At 42.3% G+C, this 19,838-nt stretch overlaps 1 protein-coding gene across 4 annotated transcripts in view; it reads right to left on the bottom strand.

Moving 5' to 3' along the window:
* FARP1 (FERM, ARH/RhoGEF and pleckstrin domain protein 1) overlaps nucleotides 1-19,838 on the bottom strand; it is a 200,400-nt gene that overhangs the window by 6,833 nt on the left and 173,729 nt on the right. For all 4 annotated transcript variants that reach the window (XM_014873374.2, XM_014873375.2, XM_014873376.2 and 1 more), the window contains exons 17-23: nucleotides 11,170-11,251; nucleotides 8,905-9,142; nucleotides 6,775-6,905; nucleotides 3,653-3,721; nucleotides 1,666-1,755; nucleotides 556-638; nucleotides 104-216 (exon numbers count right to left, since the gene is read on the bottom strand). In XM_014873374.2, coding sequence (XP_014728860.2) covers nucleotides 104-216; nucleotides 556-638; nucleotides 1,666-1,755; nucleotides 3,653-3,721; nucleotides 6,775-6,905; nucleotides 8,905-9,142; nucleotides 11,170-11,251 — 806 coding nt within the window. The remainder of the gene's footprint in view (nucleotides 1-103; nucleotides 217-555; nucleotides 639-1,665; nucleotides 1,756-3,652; nucleotides 3,722-6,774; nucleotides 6,906-8,904; nucleotides 9,143-11,169; nucleotides 11,252-19,838) is intronic.

Raw genomic sequence — 19,838 nt, 5'->3', positions numbered from 1 at the left:
CTCAGTTTGATCTGTGGCCAGCACTTTTCACCACTTTGCTTAGAAGCAACCACCAATCATATTGACGAAAGTGAGTAAAACCTACTCTCTGGCATTTACTTACTATTGTCAGGTGGGCTGCTTGCCAGTAACTCTGGGGCAGGGCCACTGCTTTTCTCTGCCAGGTCTATTGCCATCTGGATGTCCTCGGTCCATTTGTCCATTTCAGCACGGGTACTAACAATGAAAATTCAGGTTTTACTCACTTTCATACAGACTGAGAGCAAACTCTAAGAAATAGATACAAGCCGAGCTTACTTTTAACTGAAATAAATAAATTCAGACACAAGATGCTACTTTTTTTCCCCTGATAACATAGTTTTGGTTCCAGCTTGCACAATTGCCCCTCTGTTGTGTCCCATCCACATTTTTCTTAACAAGTGGCTTTCACAAAAAGAATATACCTTTGAGGAGATTGTTCTAGGAGCAAATACAAACAAAATGATGCCCCTGTTCCCACTGTGACAGCTGCAGAGAAATACAATTCACATGTGAACTTTGTCTCCAGTGAATTACCTTGCAGCAACAACAATGGACTGGTGTTGACCTCGTAGTGTCAGACAGTGAGGAACTCCCCATTCCTCCTCACTTTCCTCCATCTGAGAGATAAAAGGCCAAATGCAGTCAGATTGCAGGAAGTACATATTTCTTAAGGTGAAACAGTGAACTGAATGAGCTCATACCATTGGGGAAAACTAGGAGAAATACTCACAAATAAATTTGAGCAAATTATGTATTGAGGAAAAAAACAGTGCCTTGCAAGTTGGAAGAATAGTAAGTCTTGAACCAAAAGCGTGGTTTTGTCTGCTTTGTGTCAAAGAAAATAGCGGTATTTTCATCAGAAAAGTGATTTATTTTACAAAATTCTGGGAGTGCTCTGGAAACTGTAGCATGGCACAGTCCTGCTGAGAGCAAGTCCAGGCCAAATGACCATTAACATTAACAGTGGAGTAGATTCTTTGAAATGCTAGATAAAACTTGAAACCTTGCAAATGTTTAGAGAAAATCAGTTACTGCAGTAGTGACAATTTAACTCAATTCTCAGGAGAACAGTATAGAGTCAATACAAACCAGGGGAAGTTCCACTGAAAATAATGGAGGGAATGAAAGTGTTTTGAAATCAACAAAAATATTTTTGAATCAATACAAGAAGAAGTAAATAAGTGCTATTGGCTTGAAATGGCTGTTTTCCAGAAGAATTGCAACAAGAGCTCCAAATGACATTTTGCTGCCAGATTCCCACCACTTTGGCTTTAAGATATAAAGCTGGAAATATTCGGATATGCATTTTTTATAGAAATTAGACTGTTGCTACTGTTTACTTGTCTTGTGTGTATCTATAATGAATTGGTGATGAATTACTAGTAAGAATCATGGTCAAATTAATGGGTGAAAAAAACCAAAGAACCCATCTCCAGAGAACTCTGCATTGTGAGGAAGCAGCCCCCAAAAATGCCTTTTCCCTCCTCACTTTTGCTGTGTGATCACCTCTGTGCAGAAGGCTGCAGGAACAGATGCTGAACCCAAGACAGACAACACTTTTGCTGCTGTTTTCAGCCCAACAAAAATGCATCAAGCAATTAAGATGGGACCACAAATGGCCACTTAAGTTCTCACAATACTTACTGTCATGCCATACAGTGGAAGATGCCCATGGACTTTAAACTGATTGGATGCAGTCAGGCCTCTACTTGTGTACAACAGGATATCATTAAACTAAAACACAAGGATAAGCATCATGAGAATGCTGGTTAGCATGTATGTATGTGAAAAAAAAATCAGAACAGTGAATACAGGAAAGCTGAGTATTTATATGGTAATCCTAATGCATTAATCCAAAGTATTGGTTTCCATAATATTCCACTACCTAATGTTAGCACCTGTTATCTTCCCTGCCCTCCTTTCTGGCTAGTTTTTGGTATGTTTCCATAATTTTCCACTGGATATTTTCTGATGCCTTCTAATGTTCTTTTTGTGATCTCTGGGTAAGAACTATCAAGCCACAACAGTGGTGAAACAGAGCAGTATGTTTCACACTCTGCTGCACTTTGAAGTTATGGAAGGTGTATGTTTCACCTGCTTTGAGAAAAAAAGAAAAGTAGACCTGCCCAAGAGGTGTGTCCAACTCAGCCCTTATAAACAGAGTGGATGTCTTTTACTCCCCATGTTCTGAAGGAAGCTGGGAGGCCTGTTTTTAAGGTAGATAGTTTTAGGTTAAAAATATCAAGCTGAAAAGACTAAGAATCTCAATTTGTAGAGCTTCCTGCAGGTAACAACAGCTGTCTGAAGCATGTCAAATGACTGCCTGCACTTTTTTGCCATAAAACGAGAATATTTTCACTGGGTCAAAAGCTGTTTTTCTCAAACCAGATGGCTGCATCAAGAAAATCACACTCTGTGGTGTCAAACAGAGCTCTCACCACAGACATCTACAATGCAGCAGCAGTAATTCATGAAGCTGTGTGGATCAGCCACTAGAGGGGGATTTAATTTTACCAATGATTGCATGTGTGTTTGGAATCCCACAGTACTGACTTGAGATTTTACCTCCAAATAGATTCTGGTGCTTAAGACAGATAAAAGACTTCTCTGAGAGTGAAAGCCACTGACTTCAGAGTCTAGTTCTCAGATTTTTAGTGTTTTATACAGGTATAATACCAAGGCATTATCTAGTATCTGTTGGTGCACAAGAAAATATGCACTGTATTCATTAGGCTTTCTCTCAGTGCCTTTAAAGGCAGAGGATAATCCTACTCAGGTAAATTTATCAGGTTATATATTTGGCTCATTTGAAAGATTAAATGTCAAACACCTTGTAAAATCTAGCACACTCACAAGCTTTTCTACACTGCTTTTACCTTTTGCACACAAGAAGCCAAGGAAGCATTTTTCTGCCACACTGCACTGACTCTTCAGGGTTTTGTGTACTGAAAAATCTGTGCACTCTGCTGGGCATCCCAAGGCCTCAGCACCAAGAGCACAACAGCAGCAACATGAGGAGCTTGGGAGCAAATCAGCTGGCTGAGAAGAGAGAAGGAACTATCCAGTGGATCAGAGACTGAGTGTGATCACCGTAACGTCGAAGTGGTGGGAGGAGACAAAATTCCCTAGTGCAAAACCTACAGAATGTGTCTCCAATACAGGCAGGTCTATCAACATGCTGGGGACTCGTGTTGGAACTGGATGGTTTATGGAAAAATTTTCTGGAATGTGTTCTGAAAATATTATGTGAATTATTGTTCATATCACCAGGAGTCACTCTTTATCTTCTTTTCTGCATATGATCACTATCCCTGGTGCCACTTCTCATTTTGTAATGACTCTGCTTTTATTTAAGACAAGGTGCAAGGAGGTATTATTTTATCATTATACTCACATTGGCATATGAAAAATAGTTTTATCTTTGTAAGAAGCAGATACGAAGAGAATATTGGATTTGAACAAAACTGTAGGTTCTTAACAACCAGCTGCATGGGTGATGTACTATGCTAATTTAAATAAGGCAGTTTAAAAATACTTACTGTAATTCAAAATTCAAGTCTAACAGTTATACATCTAGTAGATGCCTAGAGTTACATTTCATTGTACAAAGAAAAATTGTCTTCTTACTTACCAGAAAAAACATCCGTTGCTGTAAACCTTTTCCAGACAACTTACTAAGACTTCCCAGTCTAATAAACTCCTGTGTGAAACAAATACAAAACAAAAATGTATCTCCTGCAGAAATAATGGCTTTTTAGTACATAAACAGAAATATGACTACTTGGTCATACAAATGACTTGATAATCAGTTACCAAGACTTTTAGTTTTATTAAATATGTTAGAAATCTAATTTACAGGATAATTCCTTTCTGTTTGTAACTGTCTTTAGGATAAAATCCTTTCACTCATATTAAGAAAATTCAGCTAAGCAAAATTGTCTTTACCTGACATTAATTCCTTCAGACAGCTCCCTCTTTCGTCAGTTTTTAATGAGTAGTTTTCATAGCACAAATGACATAAAAACTAATGATATGTGTGTTCTTGGTTAGCCACTGGTAATCTTCTGTGGTGCATATGGCATACATTGTTCTCATTCACTGCAATGCAAAACCAGCTACACGACTCAGCATCACCATTAGCAGCAGACAAAGAAAGACATTTGTCTGGCAATGTGAGTTATTCCAGCACCAGCACCATCCATGTCATATAATACAGCACATTAATTCACACCATGGTGTTTAAGAATGCTATGGGATGGAAATAGAGGAGAAGTGGCAAAGTCTGAAACTTTCAAAATGCTGGATTTCCTGGGCTTACTGTGAGCTATGCACTAACTCAAGCTTTTCTCTGAAACCCATGAAAATATCACTTTTCAGTCACTTCCTCCAGCTTCTGCTAAGAGGTTTATATTTATTTATTACAGTACTTTTAAGGTCATTCTACTCATAATTACGGATGTAAAAACCTTTATAAAGCACCTAAATCACCTGCATCTTAGAAATAAATTGGCTCAGATCAACCTGTTCAGAGAAACAATCCAAACACCTTAAGGCTTGCTTTGGTGTGTCTGGTCCCCCCACCTGCACTGCCTAAGGGCTGAAGGGTGAAAAGGGGCTAGAGGTGGTTATCCCTATACCACAGTAGGCTCATGGCACCACAGAGGCCACTGGAAGCTGTTGTTGGCCACCAAGGAACATTAATGGTAATTAGCACCTGACGGTGGTCCCTGGCAGGCTGGGACCAGCAGGGCCAGCAGTGGTGACACATGGATCCAGAGCTGCAGATCACTGCCACCTGCAAGGACAACCAGTCATGGGGAGGCTTTCATGTGCAGTACAGGAACCAGATCAGCAGCAGCAGACATCCTGCTCTGGGACAGCCTGAAGAGGATGGGGTTACAGTGGCATTTGCCTGCACCAGGGCAGGGACTTGGGTCAGAGCCAGAAGAAGAGTCAAAGGGCTGGAAGCAGCAACACCCTGGGCATGTGCCAGAGCGTGGTGGCCAATGCTTCTTGTCTTGGCAGGCAAACAACTTCTGCCTCCCATCTGCCTTCTCCTTGAACTTCCTAGGACAGGAAGACTGCTCAGACTTTAAATAGACTAGGGTAGGAGAAACACCCGATGACAGCATTTAATTTCATGTGATAGAGAGATGCAGAGGCTGTGAAACATCCCGAAGGACTTGCCAAGGATGTGAACAGTCTGTGGATCACTAGAAAGAAAACATGAGCTGTGGCAGCTGCTTGGAGACAGAGAAGAAGCAAAGGGAAGGAGTGGGGAACAGCACAAATCCAGAAATACCTGTGCTCAGCACTGCCTTCCCAATGGCACATCAACTTCAAACCCGGCCTCAAGTTCTGGTTTTGTGTATTACACACAAAAGTCAAGGGAGTGGGGCAGAAACTACTTCAGCAACAGACAACTCTCAAGCTTGCATACACACGTGCCTTAAGAAAATAAAAAAGGCTACAAATATTACACTGTGGCCCATTTGTTCTGGAATGAGCCTCTGATTTTAAAAAGACATGATAAGTAAGAAAGAGATGTTGGTATTCTTATAACACAATTAAAAGTGTTTACTTAAGACAACACAGTCTCAAAAATTATTGCCTAGTATTACATGTAGACTGAAGAGACTGCTCCTCCCCAGGGCCATGAGTTTCAAAGCAAGGCATAGTGAAAAGGTTGAAGTTCTTCCAGCACAAATACCTTACTTGCCTTTAATCTGTCAAGCTCTAGCATCAAGGACTGGGAAAAGAAAATAAGGGCAGCATGAAATGTGCAACTGCTCAAGCTCTGAATGCTGTGATAAATACTACATTTTTACTGCCTCTATTGTAAAAGATGTTTGGAATTGCCTAAAACTGTCCAAATCTATACAAAAGACAGAACTTTAAAAGTCACTTAAAGATAATAAAGATGATTGGCTTTTCCTGCTTTAAAGGTGCTGTTTTCTGTGGTGTGCTGGTTTTGGCTGGGGTAGAGTTAATTTCTTCACCATAACTGGTATGGGCCTGTATCTTGGATTTGTGCTGGGCACAAGTAGCTGAAGACAGGGTTAATAATAAAGAAATGTTTTTGTTATTTTTGTTATTGGTGTTTTTTATTTGCTGAGCAGGGCTTACATAGAGCCAAGGCCTTTTCTGCTTTCTTACTGCCACACTGGCGAGGGAGCTGGAGGTGCATGTGAAGCTGGGAGGAGTCACAGCCAGGACAGGTGACCCCAGCTGACCAAAGGGATATTCCAGACCATGTAACATCATGCTCAGTATATACAGTGGGGGGAAGAAGAAGGAAGGGGAGGAACATTTGAAGTGATGGCATTCGTCTTCCCAAGCCACCATTACACGTGATGGGGCCCTGCTATCCTGGGACGGCTGAACACCTGTTTTCCCAGGGGGGGCAGTGAACTAATCCCTTGTTTCGCTTTGCTTGTGTGCATGGCCTGTACCTTCTCTGCTAAACTGTCTTCATCTCAATCCACAAGTTCTCTTCCTTGCTTTTACCCTTCCAGTTCTCTACCTGGTCCTGCTTTTGGGGCAGTGAGCAAGCAGCTGTGTAGGTCTTGGCTGCTGGCTGGGGTTAAATCATGACATTTGGCATTATTGTATTTACATGTGAGAGTTTTTGGTGACAGCAAAAGGTTCAGATGAGGAAAGGCAATTTCCCACATGCCCCTAATAAACACGTTTTGAAAACATACCTAATGATTTGGAATTGTATCAAATCTTAGTCACAACTCTGTTACTCACCCTTCCAGGGATCACCAGATTGTCCATGCCTATCAAGTCTTTCTTCAGTTCATGCAGCTTCTGGAAGTTCTCCATCTTTATCATATTGCCATGGAGCTGAGCCACCATTTCAGAAATCTCAGCCAAAGCAGCTAGATGGACAAATCCATAAAACGTGTATTAAAAATTTACCAGAATGTTCAAAAAGAAACACGGCCTTTGTCAGCAGTACCCAGCTCATGAACCTTCTCATGCTACTCTTCTCCTCTACAGCATAAAGCTACTCAGGCAGACTAAAACCCACACAAACTCTGGACATCATCTTACACAGTGGAAGGGATGGAGTGTTGTGATGAAGAGACAGTCTATTCCCCAAAAATTTGCTCTGTTTTAGCTGTGGGAACTTTATAAGAAGAGTATGGTCAATCCAGAGCACCAGTGAATGGATTCTCATAAAGGACTTAAATGCCTACAACTCCAATCAATCTAGGGATGTTCTTTATGCTTGAAAAAAATGCTTTTTCCACCCCTGCTAGTAGCACACTGGGTCAGGCCCATATTTGAAAATAGCGGAAATGGCAGTGTCACTTATTGCATCATTTCGGGTGGTGAACACCCTGGGGTTTGTCCTCAGTCCCATCAATGAGAACAACTAAAGGGCAGCATGTCATTGAGTCACATCATGGCTGTACCTCATTCTCTCCAAAGACACCACCAACTCCCTCTGCCATCATGTGTGGGAGCACCAACCTTGATACACCTGGCGGGTGGACAGCCAAAAACACTGGCTGACTTCAGTGCCAGAAGAGCAGCTACAGCCATTTGTGTTAAAAAATGTGACCACAGTCATGTGAACAGTGACAGTGGTTCCATCTCCCTTCTTATATCATTGCTCAGGACACAGTTCATCCACCTGCTAGTGGGAGACTTACACTCTCTTCTGAGATTCAATTCACATTTTTTGGGCTTCCTTTAGACTTTGACTATAAAAAAATCTGCAAACACCTTAGTAAGAAACTGTCCCAGAGTGACGGGGTCTCTAAGTCACACTGTCCTCATATTCTTATGTTTTCACCTGTGAAACCTATGCTTGTATCCATTTCAAAAGTGAAGCAGGAATCAGACTGCTACACTCTCTGGGGAGAGGAGAATGGATACATCATCCTCATCCTCTAGCCTTGGCTGAAAGAAATGCAGGTACTACTCACTGCCTTCTTTGAGATCATTCAGGGAGAAGCAACATTTGGGCCAACACCTGTGTCACACAGCACTCCAGTGTCACAGGTCTCTGTGACATTCCTTACTGCCACAGGTCAGGTTAGCTCTGTATTCTGTGCACTGCCTGCTGTGGGTCTCATTCCATGGAACCTGGGGGAGCTCAGCTCACATGTTACACCTGGGAGCAGCTGTGCTGAGCACTGCTCCCTGCCCAAGTTCTTCCACAGGTCTGCACCAATGCTGTACAGATAATGGAGTTAACCTTAACCACATACAGCTTACAACAGGTGTGGAGGACGGGTACAAGGAGGAAGGAGAACATCAGAAAGAAATGGCAGGCAGCGAGTTCAGGCTACAGGAGGGCAATTTCTTCACGTTTGGAAAAATAAAAACAACCCCAAATCCAAAACCAACCCATGCTGGTTGCTTTGAGCTCCTGAAACAACTCATGGAAATGATAACAGAGCAAACTATATTCTTGAAAAAAAAGACAAATAACACTGAAAGACATAATAACAGCAGTCCTGCTGGGTCAGGCCAAGGGTTCACCTGGGCTAGTATTTTGTGTTATTAGAGGATCTCCAGGGAATCTAGGAACAACACAAGCACATATGGTATGTTCCCTGTACTCTCTCCCAACCTCCCAACTGTTTTCAGTTCAAGAGACTTCCTGAACCTGCTGTCAATTCTGTGTGTTTAATAACCCCCAGCAGAATTCTCTTCCAAGTACCTGCCCAGACTGTGGCATAATGTGTATACAAGAGCAACCTTAATCCTACTGTTTATGGTGTTCTGAGTGGTGGATTTTGCAACTCAATCCTCTTTTGAAGTAGTCTTAAAAAAATAAAGATTTTTTTTCTCCAGTCATACACCTCTAATGGATTTGGACGCCATTCCCCAGCTCCAGGAACTGAATTCTTTTCTCTTACTTACCTCTTGAATCCCTGAAGTCTATGTTGCTTGGATGGTAGTGCTTGCAAAGCCTCTCCATTATCTGCTTGTAGTGCATAAGCCTGTGTAAAGGCCTGAGGAGGAAGGTATTGAGAGGCAAGTAGCAGACTTTCTGTAGCTCAAAATCTCTGCAAAAGGTCTCCAGCTTGCGGGAGTTCTTGATCCCATTCTCCAGCTCCATTAAAATCTCATTGTGCTTTCGCAGGTGAATTGTCAGTTGCTTTTATGCATGAAAGGAAAAAGGAGGCTCTTAACAATCACTGAGAGACATGACTCAGCCCATACCTAATCCAATAACATATCCAACTAGCAGAGCAGTGGGGATTTTGTAAACAAAATCACTGTACAACACAATGGCTCTGATATCCACTTGCCAAGGAGAAAAGGCATTACTCATTTGAAGTAGACACCCCCACGTCCTCTGCATTCCCAGGAAAACTAAAGTACATAATTCAACAAAACCAACTCTCTTATCACTGAGAAATACAAAAACAAAAAGATGACATGAACACAGCTCATGCAAATAGGTGCAATGGAGACAGCCAAAAAATGTGAATGGGATTTTTTTTAAAGGATGAAGGGATTTAGATGCCTCAGTTTCCCTTAGGTGGTTTTGGGGAACTGAGACGCAGGCAAATGGACTTCTGGCTTCTGTTCTCCTCTTATTAATGAGAAGTTGCATCTCTTGGGAAATTCAATAAACACAAAACCAGAGGCATTGCCCAACAGAAATGGGTATGTTACAAGCTCTTCATCCTTGGACTACATCCTTTCCTCCTTGGTGCAGTCTCTAAATAATCACACTGGCAGCAGGGGAGCTGCACACCAGCAGTGAATGAGGTTTGCATGAAATACCTAACACCTTTTAGGTCTCAATATCACAGATATTCACAACTCCCCCTTAAAACAATTCAGCAGTATTTTTTTTAACAATTTACACAGGGAATTAATTGTGTTTTGCAAAAGGTGAACCGGCTCTTCAGGATTTACAGAGCTTCTCTGAGCAGCCAACTAAAGTTTTCCAGTATATGGTAGAATATTAAGCAGCAGCAAAAAGAAACTGGATGCATAAATTTAATGGACTTAAGAAGACATTCTGGCTTAATCTGAAGTTTGTGCTTTTTGACACATTTCCAGTCAACTCTCTCTCTCCTGTGATTTGTGACATGTTTACCAGAAACATACCTTCCCTAGAGCCAAGCTGCTTCCTCCACACACTGCATATTCATTTTACAAGTCTAACTCAGGAAAAGACATAGCAGACCCTCTGGGCTGCTACAGAGGCTGCCCATTAATTTACTTGCTCTTCTTTTCCATGTTAATTAAACACACAGTGTCAGTTTGCAGATCTTTTAAAGGGTCTCATGATTAAAAAATACAGTTTTAACTGTACTTATTTCTGTTTGTTGTGCAGTTTTTTAAAATTAAACTAGCTTTTGTCTCTTTGTTCCACATATCAGTTGGTCAGTTGATCGAGTTGTGGTGGATCTCAAAGCAAATGAAGTAAAACCCTTTAATGAGACAGGGAAAATGGGAAAGGTGAAAGCACACTGCCAGGTCTAAGTTACAGTGAGGACTGTACACTGTCTTTAGACTAGTGCCCCAGAAGGACCTGCAGACAGCAAAGAACAGACAATTTAATGTTGCAAGATACCAAGAGCAGAGATAAAGCCTGTCTGAAGCTCTCTGGTATTCTAAAAACTGTTTGTGAAGAGCTGAATACTCCTTGAGAGCAGAGATGGAGATAGAAAAGTCCTCTCTGCATTTCTTCTGACGCATTTCAATTACATCTTGAGGGGAAAAAGCAGTTCCTGGCTAAGTACACTGCAGAGAGAGTAAGGCTGCTTTACTGGTGGCTAGGCTGTCTGTGCTGGGGATGGCAAATGGAGCTTTCTGTGCTCCCTTTCCTGATCTGCTTCTGTATAATCGCTCGTGCGTCACTCGGCTTCCCCGCGCCTCTCTGGCCTTTGGGAAGAGAAACTGAGTCCTAGCGAGCATCTCAGGAGAGCTGTGATGATTAAACTGTCCTTTCCTCCAGCCAAGGACTCAAGGCTGCCCCATTTACTAACTGCAGAATGCCCAAGTGGCCATCCCCAAGGAAAGATTTATTGGAGACTTCCCAAATCATTCTGAGATCTGCGTGCTGAAGGTGAAATGCCCCAGCACAAGAGGCAACATCATATGGAAATGAAAGGCATGCTAACATTAATCCGTGTCAAAGCTCAGTAGTTACAGGATCATTCCTACCTTCATACTCTGAATGTTCTTCAGCATAACATCTCCGATTCTTTGGTAATCTCCTTTAATGTGAGCATTAGAGCGGCCTTCCCTGTCAGCAACAGAAATGCCACACACTTCAGTCATGCAATTAAATTGCATAATCACTTATAAGCACTGAAACTCAACAGCTCATTTATTTTAAAATCCTGACCCCCATACTCCTTCGATCAGAAGTGTGTGAGGAATCTTCGTGACTGACATGTAATTCCCAGGTACAGTACACCCTTCACCTAGCCTGGCTTTCACTCGTAACAACAGAGAGGGCAGGCCCTTAACAGAAGCATTAGACTTTTTAAGAAAATTGTTAGCATTTTTGAACACACCAGAGAAGGCTGGAAATGGTTTGGGGAAAAAGAAGACAGCAGAATCCCATGAGAATATGTGATCTTAGAGCAGAAGGTTCATTCTGTTCAGATACAGAACAGAGCCCCAGAAGAGGACCCGGGGGGTGTTCCTCCTCTGAAGAAGCTTTCTGCTTATGCAAAGGACAGTGGGGCCAAAAAAAAAAATAAAATAAAAAAAGAAATTCAACCAGCATCTGGCTTTGATTCATAAGTGTTACATACTGGCAGGAATTTTTGCTCAGTATTTCACTTATGGTATTACAAATGCAAAGTGCTGCCTCCCACCCAGCCAGCTGCACTTCAGTGAGTGCAACATTCCAGAGAAACACAGCTCCTGATAAAAAAGATATTCCTGTGTCTAAATCCATGTGTGAGACAGGCAAGGATACCATGCTCTGAGTGAAACCAAACACAGGTTTTTTGAAAACACAGGAGGAAAAATCATGACTATAAGAACCTAACTGTTACAGATCTATTCCAACAAAGCTATGCTTTCAAAAGAAAATCACTAGGAGGGTGTGGGGAGAAGCACTGTCCCCCTCCCCTTTCCAATTTTATCTTTCAACAAAGAGGCTCCATTGATAAACAAGGGATTACTCCATGTTCATTTGAACAACTCTCAGTTTCATAGGCTGTCTTTAATAATTTCCTATTGTGTTAACTCTCTCAGGCACTCACATGCCTATTTAGGCAAGGAAAAACAGTTCTCAACAAGATTTTTTAATGTTTTTTTTCTTCTGAACCCAAAGGTTACACTGGGGTAGGAAATTGGATTGTGTCAGTGATAACTTTAATTACCATCACTGTTTTGCAAAAACATTATGTGATATAAACACTGCCATAGTCAAATCAAGCCCAAGAAATGTCTAAATTGAAAGCAAGAGCAGAGGTATATAAGAACATCACAAGACTACAGTTTTCACATTACCTGAGGATAAAACGACAATTTCTGTCTTCAGGAAACCTCTGTCTGTCAAATCATCTCCACTTTATGCTGTTCTTCAATTCTCCCTTCCCCCATGTCCTACCTACCCAGCAGCTCTCCCTACTGAGATTTCCTCTGACAGGTCGTAAATAAAACCTTCCAGCCACTAAAGCTCTGCTCCAAGTGGTGCATATCAAAGTGCCCCTGACTGAAAACCACAACCATTTGAAGTCCCAGGCAGTAGCCTCACACTGGCAGGAAGCAAGGGAAAGCCACCCTCCACTCATGGAGCCAGCATTCAGCATCCCCTCCTCCCAAACAGTTCATGCTGGGCCTCTACACACAAGCTCAGAGATGTCAAAGCCAGATGAAATTGTGCTGCTGCCAGCAATGCCATGGTATTCAGTAACTATCTCTGTAAGAATTCTTGCTTTATGTGTTCTTCTTTCATTCTCTGGCACTGCCTGGATCCTTTTCCATGTGTCTACATTTGATTTAATCTAATGGACTTCGGCAGTTTTGTACCTTTCTGAGTATGAAAGATATAGTTATCTACTTACTGCCAAGATAAATATTAAGTGCATCATTACAGACCGCTTTTTCTAAATAGACACTGCTTTTCTGATCTGAAGGCTACAATACAGATTGGCTAGAATACACATTGCAAATGTCTTATCTACTAGCTAGCTACTCAGAGGCTGAGCCTAAGCCTACCAAAGTCATAGCTAATACAACACAGTGGGGTTGTTCATGCAACAGTCAGGTTCTTATTTCCTAAAAGCTGACCTGCTGGACCCTCTTCAGCACCACCAGCACTGACTGCTTGTACAGCATCTCACCACATCTGTCACACACAAAGCAGGAATAGTCCCCCTCCATTGGCATCAGCCATAGACTTTTAGGGCTTTCTTCTTGGCAGAGGGACAGAGATAAGAGAGAAGGGGGCTCCCCAGAAGCAACAGCCTCTCTCCAGCTCTTGGCTGAACAGTGAAGAACTGAATGGTACCAGAGCCTCAGCCCAGGCCAACAGAGAGGACCTGTGATGCACACCAATGCATCCTGCTGGAAGAAATAAACCCAGGGTTTTCTTAGGAGAAAATACAGAAATGTGATGGCTGTGTATTGCTCCTTGTTCAGCCACTCTTCTTGCTTCAGTTATTTATTTCCAGGCAAATAAATTTCCCTTGGCACAGAGATGATTATCCCACTGGGCATGGTGCACAGGCATGTAGGCTGTGATGTGGACAGAAAGGCAGGGGAAGCTGAAGCTGGGCATAAGGGAACATGAGAGCTTCCCATCTGCCTCCTTAAACCCAACCTCCACTCTACCCCAGCTCCATGCTGGGACCCCAGAGCAAACCCTGTGCTACACTGCCATCTTCCCCAGCTCCTCAACATGCAAATCCCAAGAAAACAGGAAGAAACACCAAGAAAAGAGCATCCAAATACAGAGAATATAAAAATAAAACCTCACAACGTATCAGATGATGTCTTACTGCTGCAACAGCCCAAAGCACAGGAGCAGAAAAGAGAGCTCTCCCCGTGGTGTATGTTTTGAATAACAACACTCAGCTTGCTGAGAGGGAAGAAGCTGCTCATTTGTTGTGCATCAATGGCTAAATTGTTCTTCTTACTCCTTGTTTTCACGGGTCACTGTTTGAACATGGTATCTATCTGCCAGTGACAAGGGACAAAGCTTAGGGCCTGGGGTCTCACAGCTTTTCATCAGGAGCTGATTTATGATGCCCATCTCCATAGAAGATGTAGGAGCAGCTTTCCCCACACATAATGTGCCCTTACTCTCTGATGTTGTGGAAGAGGTCTAAAGCCACTAAAAATCATGCTGAAAAATGAGGACATTATTGTATGATAAGGTCATTTCCCATTTTTATCCAAGTAGTCCCTTCCTTTTTACAGCAATGCAAGTGTATAATAGCAAGAAAAGAGGAGATTGACTTATACCTGGTAAGAAATTCATACACTGTCTTATATGTATTACTCCAAACAGCCATCAGCTTGACTTACAGGGATTGCACAAGCAGTCCTGGCAGATTTCGACTTACATAAAGTTCTTAGTGTATATAATTGAAAAAATAATAGAAGGAAGTCTCAAGTCAGTCCACATCCTCAATCAGAAGAAACAGAAATTTGATGGGGATGGTGGAAAGGCAAAAAAAATGAGGAAGATATCTCAGTAAAGATTTTTTTTTTAGGCAAACACAGAAGTCTTTGATTGCAGCTCTTGAATTGCAGCCAAAGCAATAATAAATCAATTGTAACAAATTATATTTACAATATGTAACCTTGTGTCACATGCTCAGGAACTCCCCCTGAGTAAGATAGCTGGTTCTTTGAAGACCTAGACACTTCAAAGTTTTTATGACTGTTAATTTTTATGACTGTTAATTAAAGTTCTAATATTAAAAAATACCTTAAACATTCCCCCTAAAACTGCCTTTTTAACAAGAGGAATGTTTTGTAATTGGAAAAGAAGAGTCAATAAAAGCAAACACTCCCTCCCTTGCTCACACCCTGCTGTTACACAGCCCTTCTTACTGCCCTGCCTGTTTTTTCAGCAGTGAGTGCTGCATGACACAGTGCTCAGAGCCTAAGAAATGCACTGCTGAAGCCATCAGAGCTTCCCAGGGTCATTCCAAGCCTTTGAAGCGTGTGCATACATTTAAAGACTTTGGGATGGCTACCCCTGTCGTGGGAGAAACCCAACCTACAGCAAACATGCATCAGTAATGCTTTTAAATGGCAAGAGATCTGAGCAAGTAACACCACTGCATGAAAACACGCTGCATTGCATACCTTGCTGTGGAACAGCCTCAGAGCTGCTCCTGGCATATCCTGCTGGGAGAGCCACAGAGATGGACACAACATGGCTCCAACTCTGACTAACAGATCCTGCATGTGCTGTTTCTCTCCCACGATTTCCAGTTAATTTGGGCGTAGCACAGCTCCAATCCCCAGAGGTACCCAAAAGTGACTTCAGCAATGAAAACTAAACTCTCAAAACCAGCCCAGTGTGCTGGCACCAAGCCCCTCTCAATGTCTTGGTCTCAGGAATCCACAGAGCATAACTCAGAGGTTTGTACTGCAACACACACCTCATTTCTGTACACAGGACAAAGACACTTTTGAAAGTGCCCTCCTTGTGCCTCCTCACCAGAGATGCAGAACCAGCTGAACAGCCAGCCCTCTGCTTCTGAGAAGGCAGATAAGGACTGCTGCCTTGTTTATATCAACTGTCTATCATCAGGCTGCTCTTCCTGAGCACAAGTATTTCTTCTCAAACAAAAAATGGTTAATAAATCAACATTTGGCTCATCTTCCTACACCTCCCTGAGTGCTTTTTTATTAGAGGTTTTCAATTTTGCTTCCACAAATCCTGACGGTGCCTTCTCCTTTCATATGCTAAGATTAAAAGTCCTTTTTTTTGCAAATTACCAGCCACACATTCCCATCTGGTAACACTGAGCAGCAGCTTTCCTTAGAAAGATCTGAGAGTCAAACTAGCAGCTTCCCTGGGAGAAGATGAGTCTGCCTGCACTTCTGGGAAGTACATAACACTTTTCTTTCCTAGCACATGGATAAGGCCCAAAACACAGATTTGTACTACCTGATCAGGGCTTCCTTGGGCAGAAACAGCTATCCTGGCTTGCCCCAGCATTGCTTTCTATGCTGGTCAGTGGTCAGAAAAGGGGAATACTTACAGTTCTCTATTTGCCTCTGTCATAATTTAAAGAAATCAGTGTGGAAACTTGGAATATATTTAACAGGGTGAGTAAAGATTAGCTCAATTTTTTGGATGGAAAATGGTGCTTGTGGCCCAAATGAATAGCTTATTAAACAGCTTAAGTAAAAGAAGGAGAACTTAATAGACTTCTCAGAAGCTGATGAACGATGTCACACTCTGCCTGCACTGCCCACACCTCTTCCTCCTTGCCATAAAATCTCACTGGTCTTGGGAAACAGGAGCCAGCTTAAAGTCACTGACATATGCCTCCCATATTTTCTCCCAGCAAAAAGGCTTGGAAACTCCTGGCCTTGAACCCAGAGCCTTGCTGAGGAGTCCTGGCAGCCAGGAACAGCATCTGGATGCCCAAGTGCTGGATGCAGCTCTTCTGGCACTTGCTCACACAACAGCCTGATGTGTACTGCTCCCTCTCCCACCTGAGGCTGCTTCCTGCTCTTCTCCTCTTCCCTTCCTGTGTGAGAGGGCAAAGCACCATGCCTGCCTGCATCCACCTGAAAGTGGTGAGCTTTTTTCTTTTGCCTTTACTCAGAGTTAGGATTGAATGCTTGAGAGACAGATTTCTTGTTTGGACTTGGCTGTTTATGAAACCTTATTTATAGTACAGAGAGTTTTGCAACACTTCTAGATAACAAGACAAAAGCGAGCGAAAATGGAGATAGATCTAGCTAGTTACAAGATCTTTTAAAGGCTAACTATCCAATTAAAAGCTAATATCGATATTATTTATATTTTTTACCCAATAACTAAACACTTGTGACCTGCACTGCAGTATTTTTTATCCAACCAAAAACTATTTGAAATCATGAAGAAGGAACAAGAAGGAAGAAAGAGACAACGCCCAAGAACATCTATCTAGTCCCATACCTATTACTATATTCTAAAACCCTTCACCATGTGATATTACACATTTCTATTCAAACTACACACTAGTGATTTTAACTCTATCACTCAAATTTGGAAACCTTCTCCAAGGCCTCAGTCAACAGCAGTGTCCTTTTGAGGGTCAGTGCCAGAAAGCACAGAAAGTTTAAAACTCCCAGGCTTTAGGGTTCCAACATCCACCAAAGGTCATCCTTCCCCTCCTCAAACCACACGGACTCTAGTGAGGGATTTCACTTGCTCCCAGGAGCACAGCCAGTCTCCAGAGCTCAGCACAGCTGGGGCAACTGAGGAGATTCAAGGGCTGCTTTGCTGGCCCTGCAACAGCACAGGCAGGGCTGGAAACATGCCCCAGTGCATGGTATCACTCATCTTAGGATGCTGTGCAATAAAACCACCAGGAATTTTCTCGGTTTCATGGCCAGAAACTCTGGTTGAGCAAAATGCACTGACTTCCTATATTCTGCAGACGGCTACTGGTGTCAGTATCAATCTATGTTGTATTAAAAACTTTTATCACTAGGCACTGGACACTGAGATGTGCTGCTCTTAGGAATTGCAGCACTGAAGAGAAAAATGGGTGAACTGTGTAAAGAAACAGATCAGACCTGCCAGAATCTATAACCAGGTCAAAAGGCTCCTGGCCCTTAAGATGTTCTGTAGCAAACAGCCTGCCCCTGGCTGCAGATTCAAACACTTCAGAAGCCTTCAAGCAAACCAGAAATGCTTTTAATAATGTGCACCTGAGCTTCCTCCAGCCAAATACTAAAAGCCTATTGAGCTTCAACAAATTAAAAGCATGGAGACATCCAACAATTGTTATGTGCAATTCCCCTGAGCCTTGCTCTCCTCACAGCTCTTTTGCATCAGCATCAGCTTCAATATAATCCAAGGCCTAAGAGAGCAGGGAATGATCTCCTGCTAGATCTTCCAACACACAGCGTGAAGGTTTGAAACAAACCTTAGAGGGCTGCACTTATGCCTGTGTCGAGTGAGCAGGCTGAATTGCACTTTAAGTTGGTAAAACCCAGCATCCTACTCACTAGGGGAACACAGATGACTGCTTGCAGGAGGCTCTCTCTCTCACAAGCTCCCACAGCACATGTGGGCAGCTAGGGGCTTCCAACAGCTTGATGAAGTTCACAACCCTTTCACTCAAAGGACCTTTTTTTGTAGGACCTTCTGATAAATGCAGAGCAAATTCATGTCTCAAGACAAGTGTCCCACCTTCCTCCTCCCATCCACCTGCCAGGAAATTTAGGACCTGACAAGGAAGAATCAGATTTAAATGGCTTGAATCCTGCCCACACCTTCCTGCAGCTGTGCCACCAGCTCAGCCAGGCCCAGGATTTGCTGGGCAGCCGGGAGTGACCTGCCCTGAGCTGGGGAACACAGCCAGAACCCCCTGCCTTAAAAACACCTGGGGCCAAGGAGAGAGGTACTATTCTGGCAGTGTGGATATTGAGCTAAGTGACCTTGGCCATGCTGCTGGAAGGAATTCCCTATCACATTGTCACCAGCTTCTTGCAGATGCTAAGAGGCTGTTTAATTTTGTCACTCACTGTTTAATTAAACACTAATCTCTATAGGATAGAGTTTATTGCTTGAGGCTTATCTCAGCGTCTGTGGCATTATATAGAAACATCAACACCTCCAAAGAAATACTTGTCAGCAAATCTGCCTCCCTTCCCAAGGCACATATTCAAATCTTCCAGAACTTTAACAACAATCACTGTCTACACCAGGGGTATTACATTAGGTGCATCCAGGCTGTTGGTTGCAAACAATGCAGGAACGTGACTGTTTTTCTGTCAAGTGATTCAGAGCAGCTGACAGAGAAATCCCAGTGGCTTTACACTAACTGTGGAAGGACATGCAATAGCTGAGCTGGCAAAGTCAGAAGGAGGTGCCCAGCTGGGACAAAGTTACCTGAGCAGAATATTTTTGAACAAATTTGGATTGCAAAATAATTTGTAGCAGATCAGCACTTTAAATCACAGTGTAAGTACAGTTAAAATATGATATTAGAAGCTTTAAACTGAAGTTTACCACCCTGTGAAACTTTATGGAGAAGCTGAAAAACAGACGGTTTACTCAGCTCTAAAATAAACTAACTGAAAAGGATAAACAAAGTAAAACCGTGAAAAGTTAGAAGCCTAAATACTTTTTCTTTATTTTAACATAATTGGTCCTTCCCTTTGCTTACTACAAAATCACCTTTCCACAGCAGGCTGGTAGTGCAGCATCATCCAATTTTTGAAAAACATCACAGCTGAACAGGAGGTTTGCCTCCACCTCTAATGCCACCAGCAGGATATAGGGGGTACCTCTATTTCAGCATGTGCTCAGGAGTCAGCACCCTGCAAGATTAGACTGGTCTGATAGAGAGCAGAATTTGGTCTTTACTAACTGCATAAATTTCCCTTTTCTCACTATACACATTAACCCTAACTAGTTGGGGATTAACTCCAACTACTGTTAATCTTACACCAAGGTTGAAGAAACAATCAATATTTTATAGCATCTGAAAGAGCCTCCCTGGAGTACCTGTAATAAATGCTGCTTAGTGCAATGCAATTAACACCAGTAGCAGCCCAATGAAAAAAAGAGTGATACAGGCAGGGTGGCTGTGCAGAACATGTCTTAGGATTAACTACGTTAGTTATATATAAATACATATACAAACTACATATATATAAAAATATATATAAATTAAATTAGGAGT

This window comes from Sturnus vulgaris, chromosome 2 (assembly GCF_052056855.1).
Source record: "Sturnus vulgaris isolate bStuVul1 chromosome 2, bStuVul1.hap1, whole genome shotgun sequence".
Taxonomy (NCBI): Eukaryota; Metazoa; Chordata; class Aves; order Passeriformes; family Sturnidae; genus Sturnus; species Sturnus vulgaris.
Note: the sequence above shows the minus strand (reverse complement) of the source record. Positions and strands in the feature narration are given on the sequence as shown.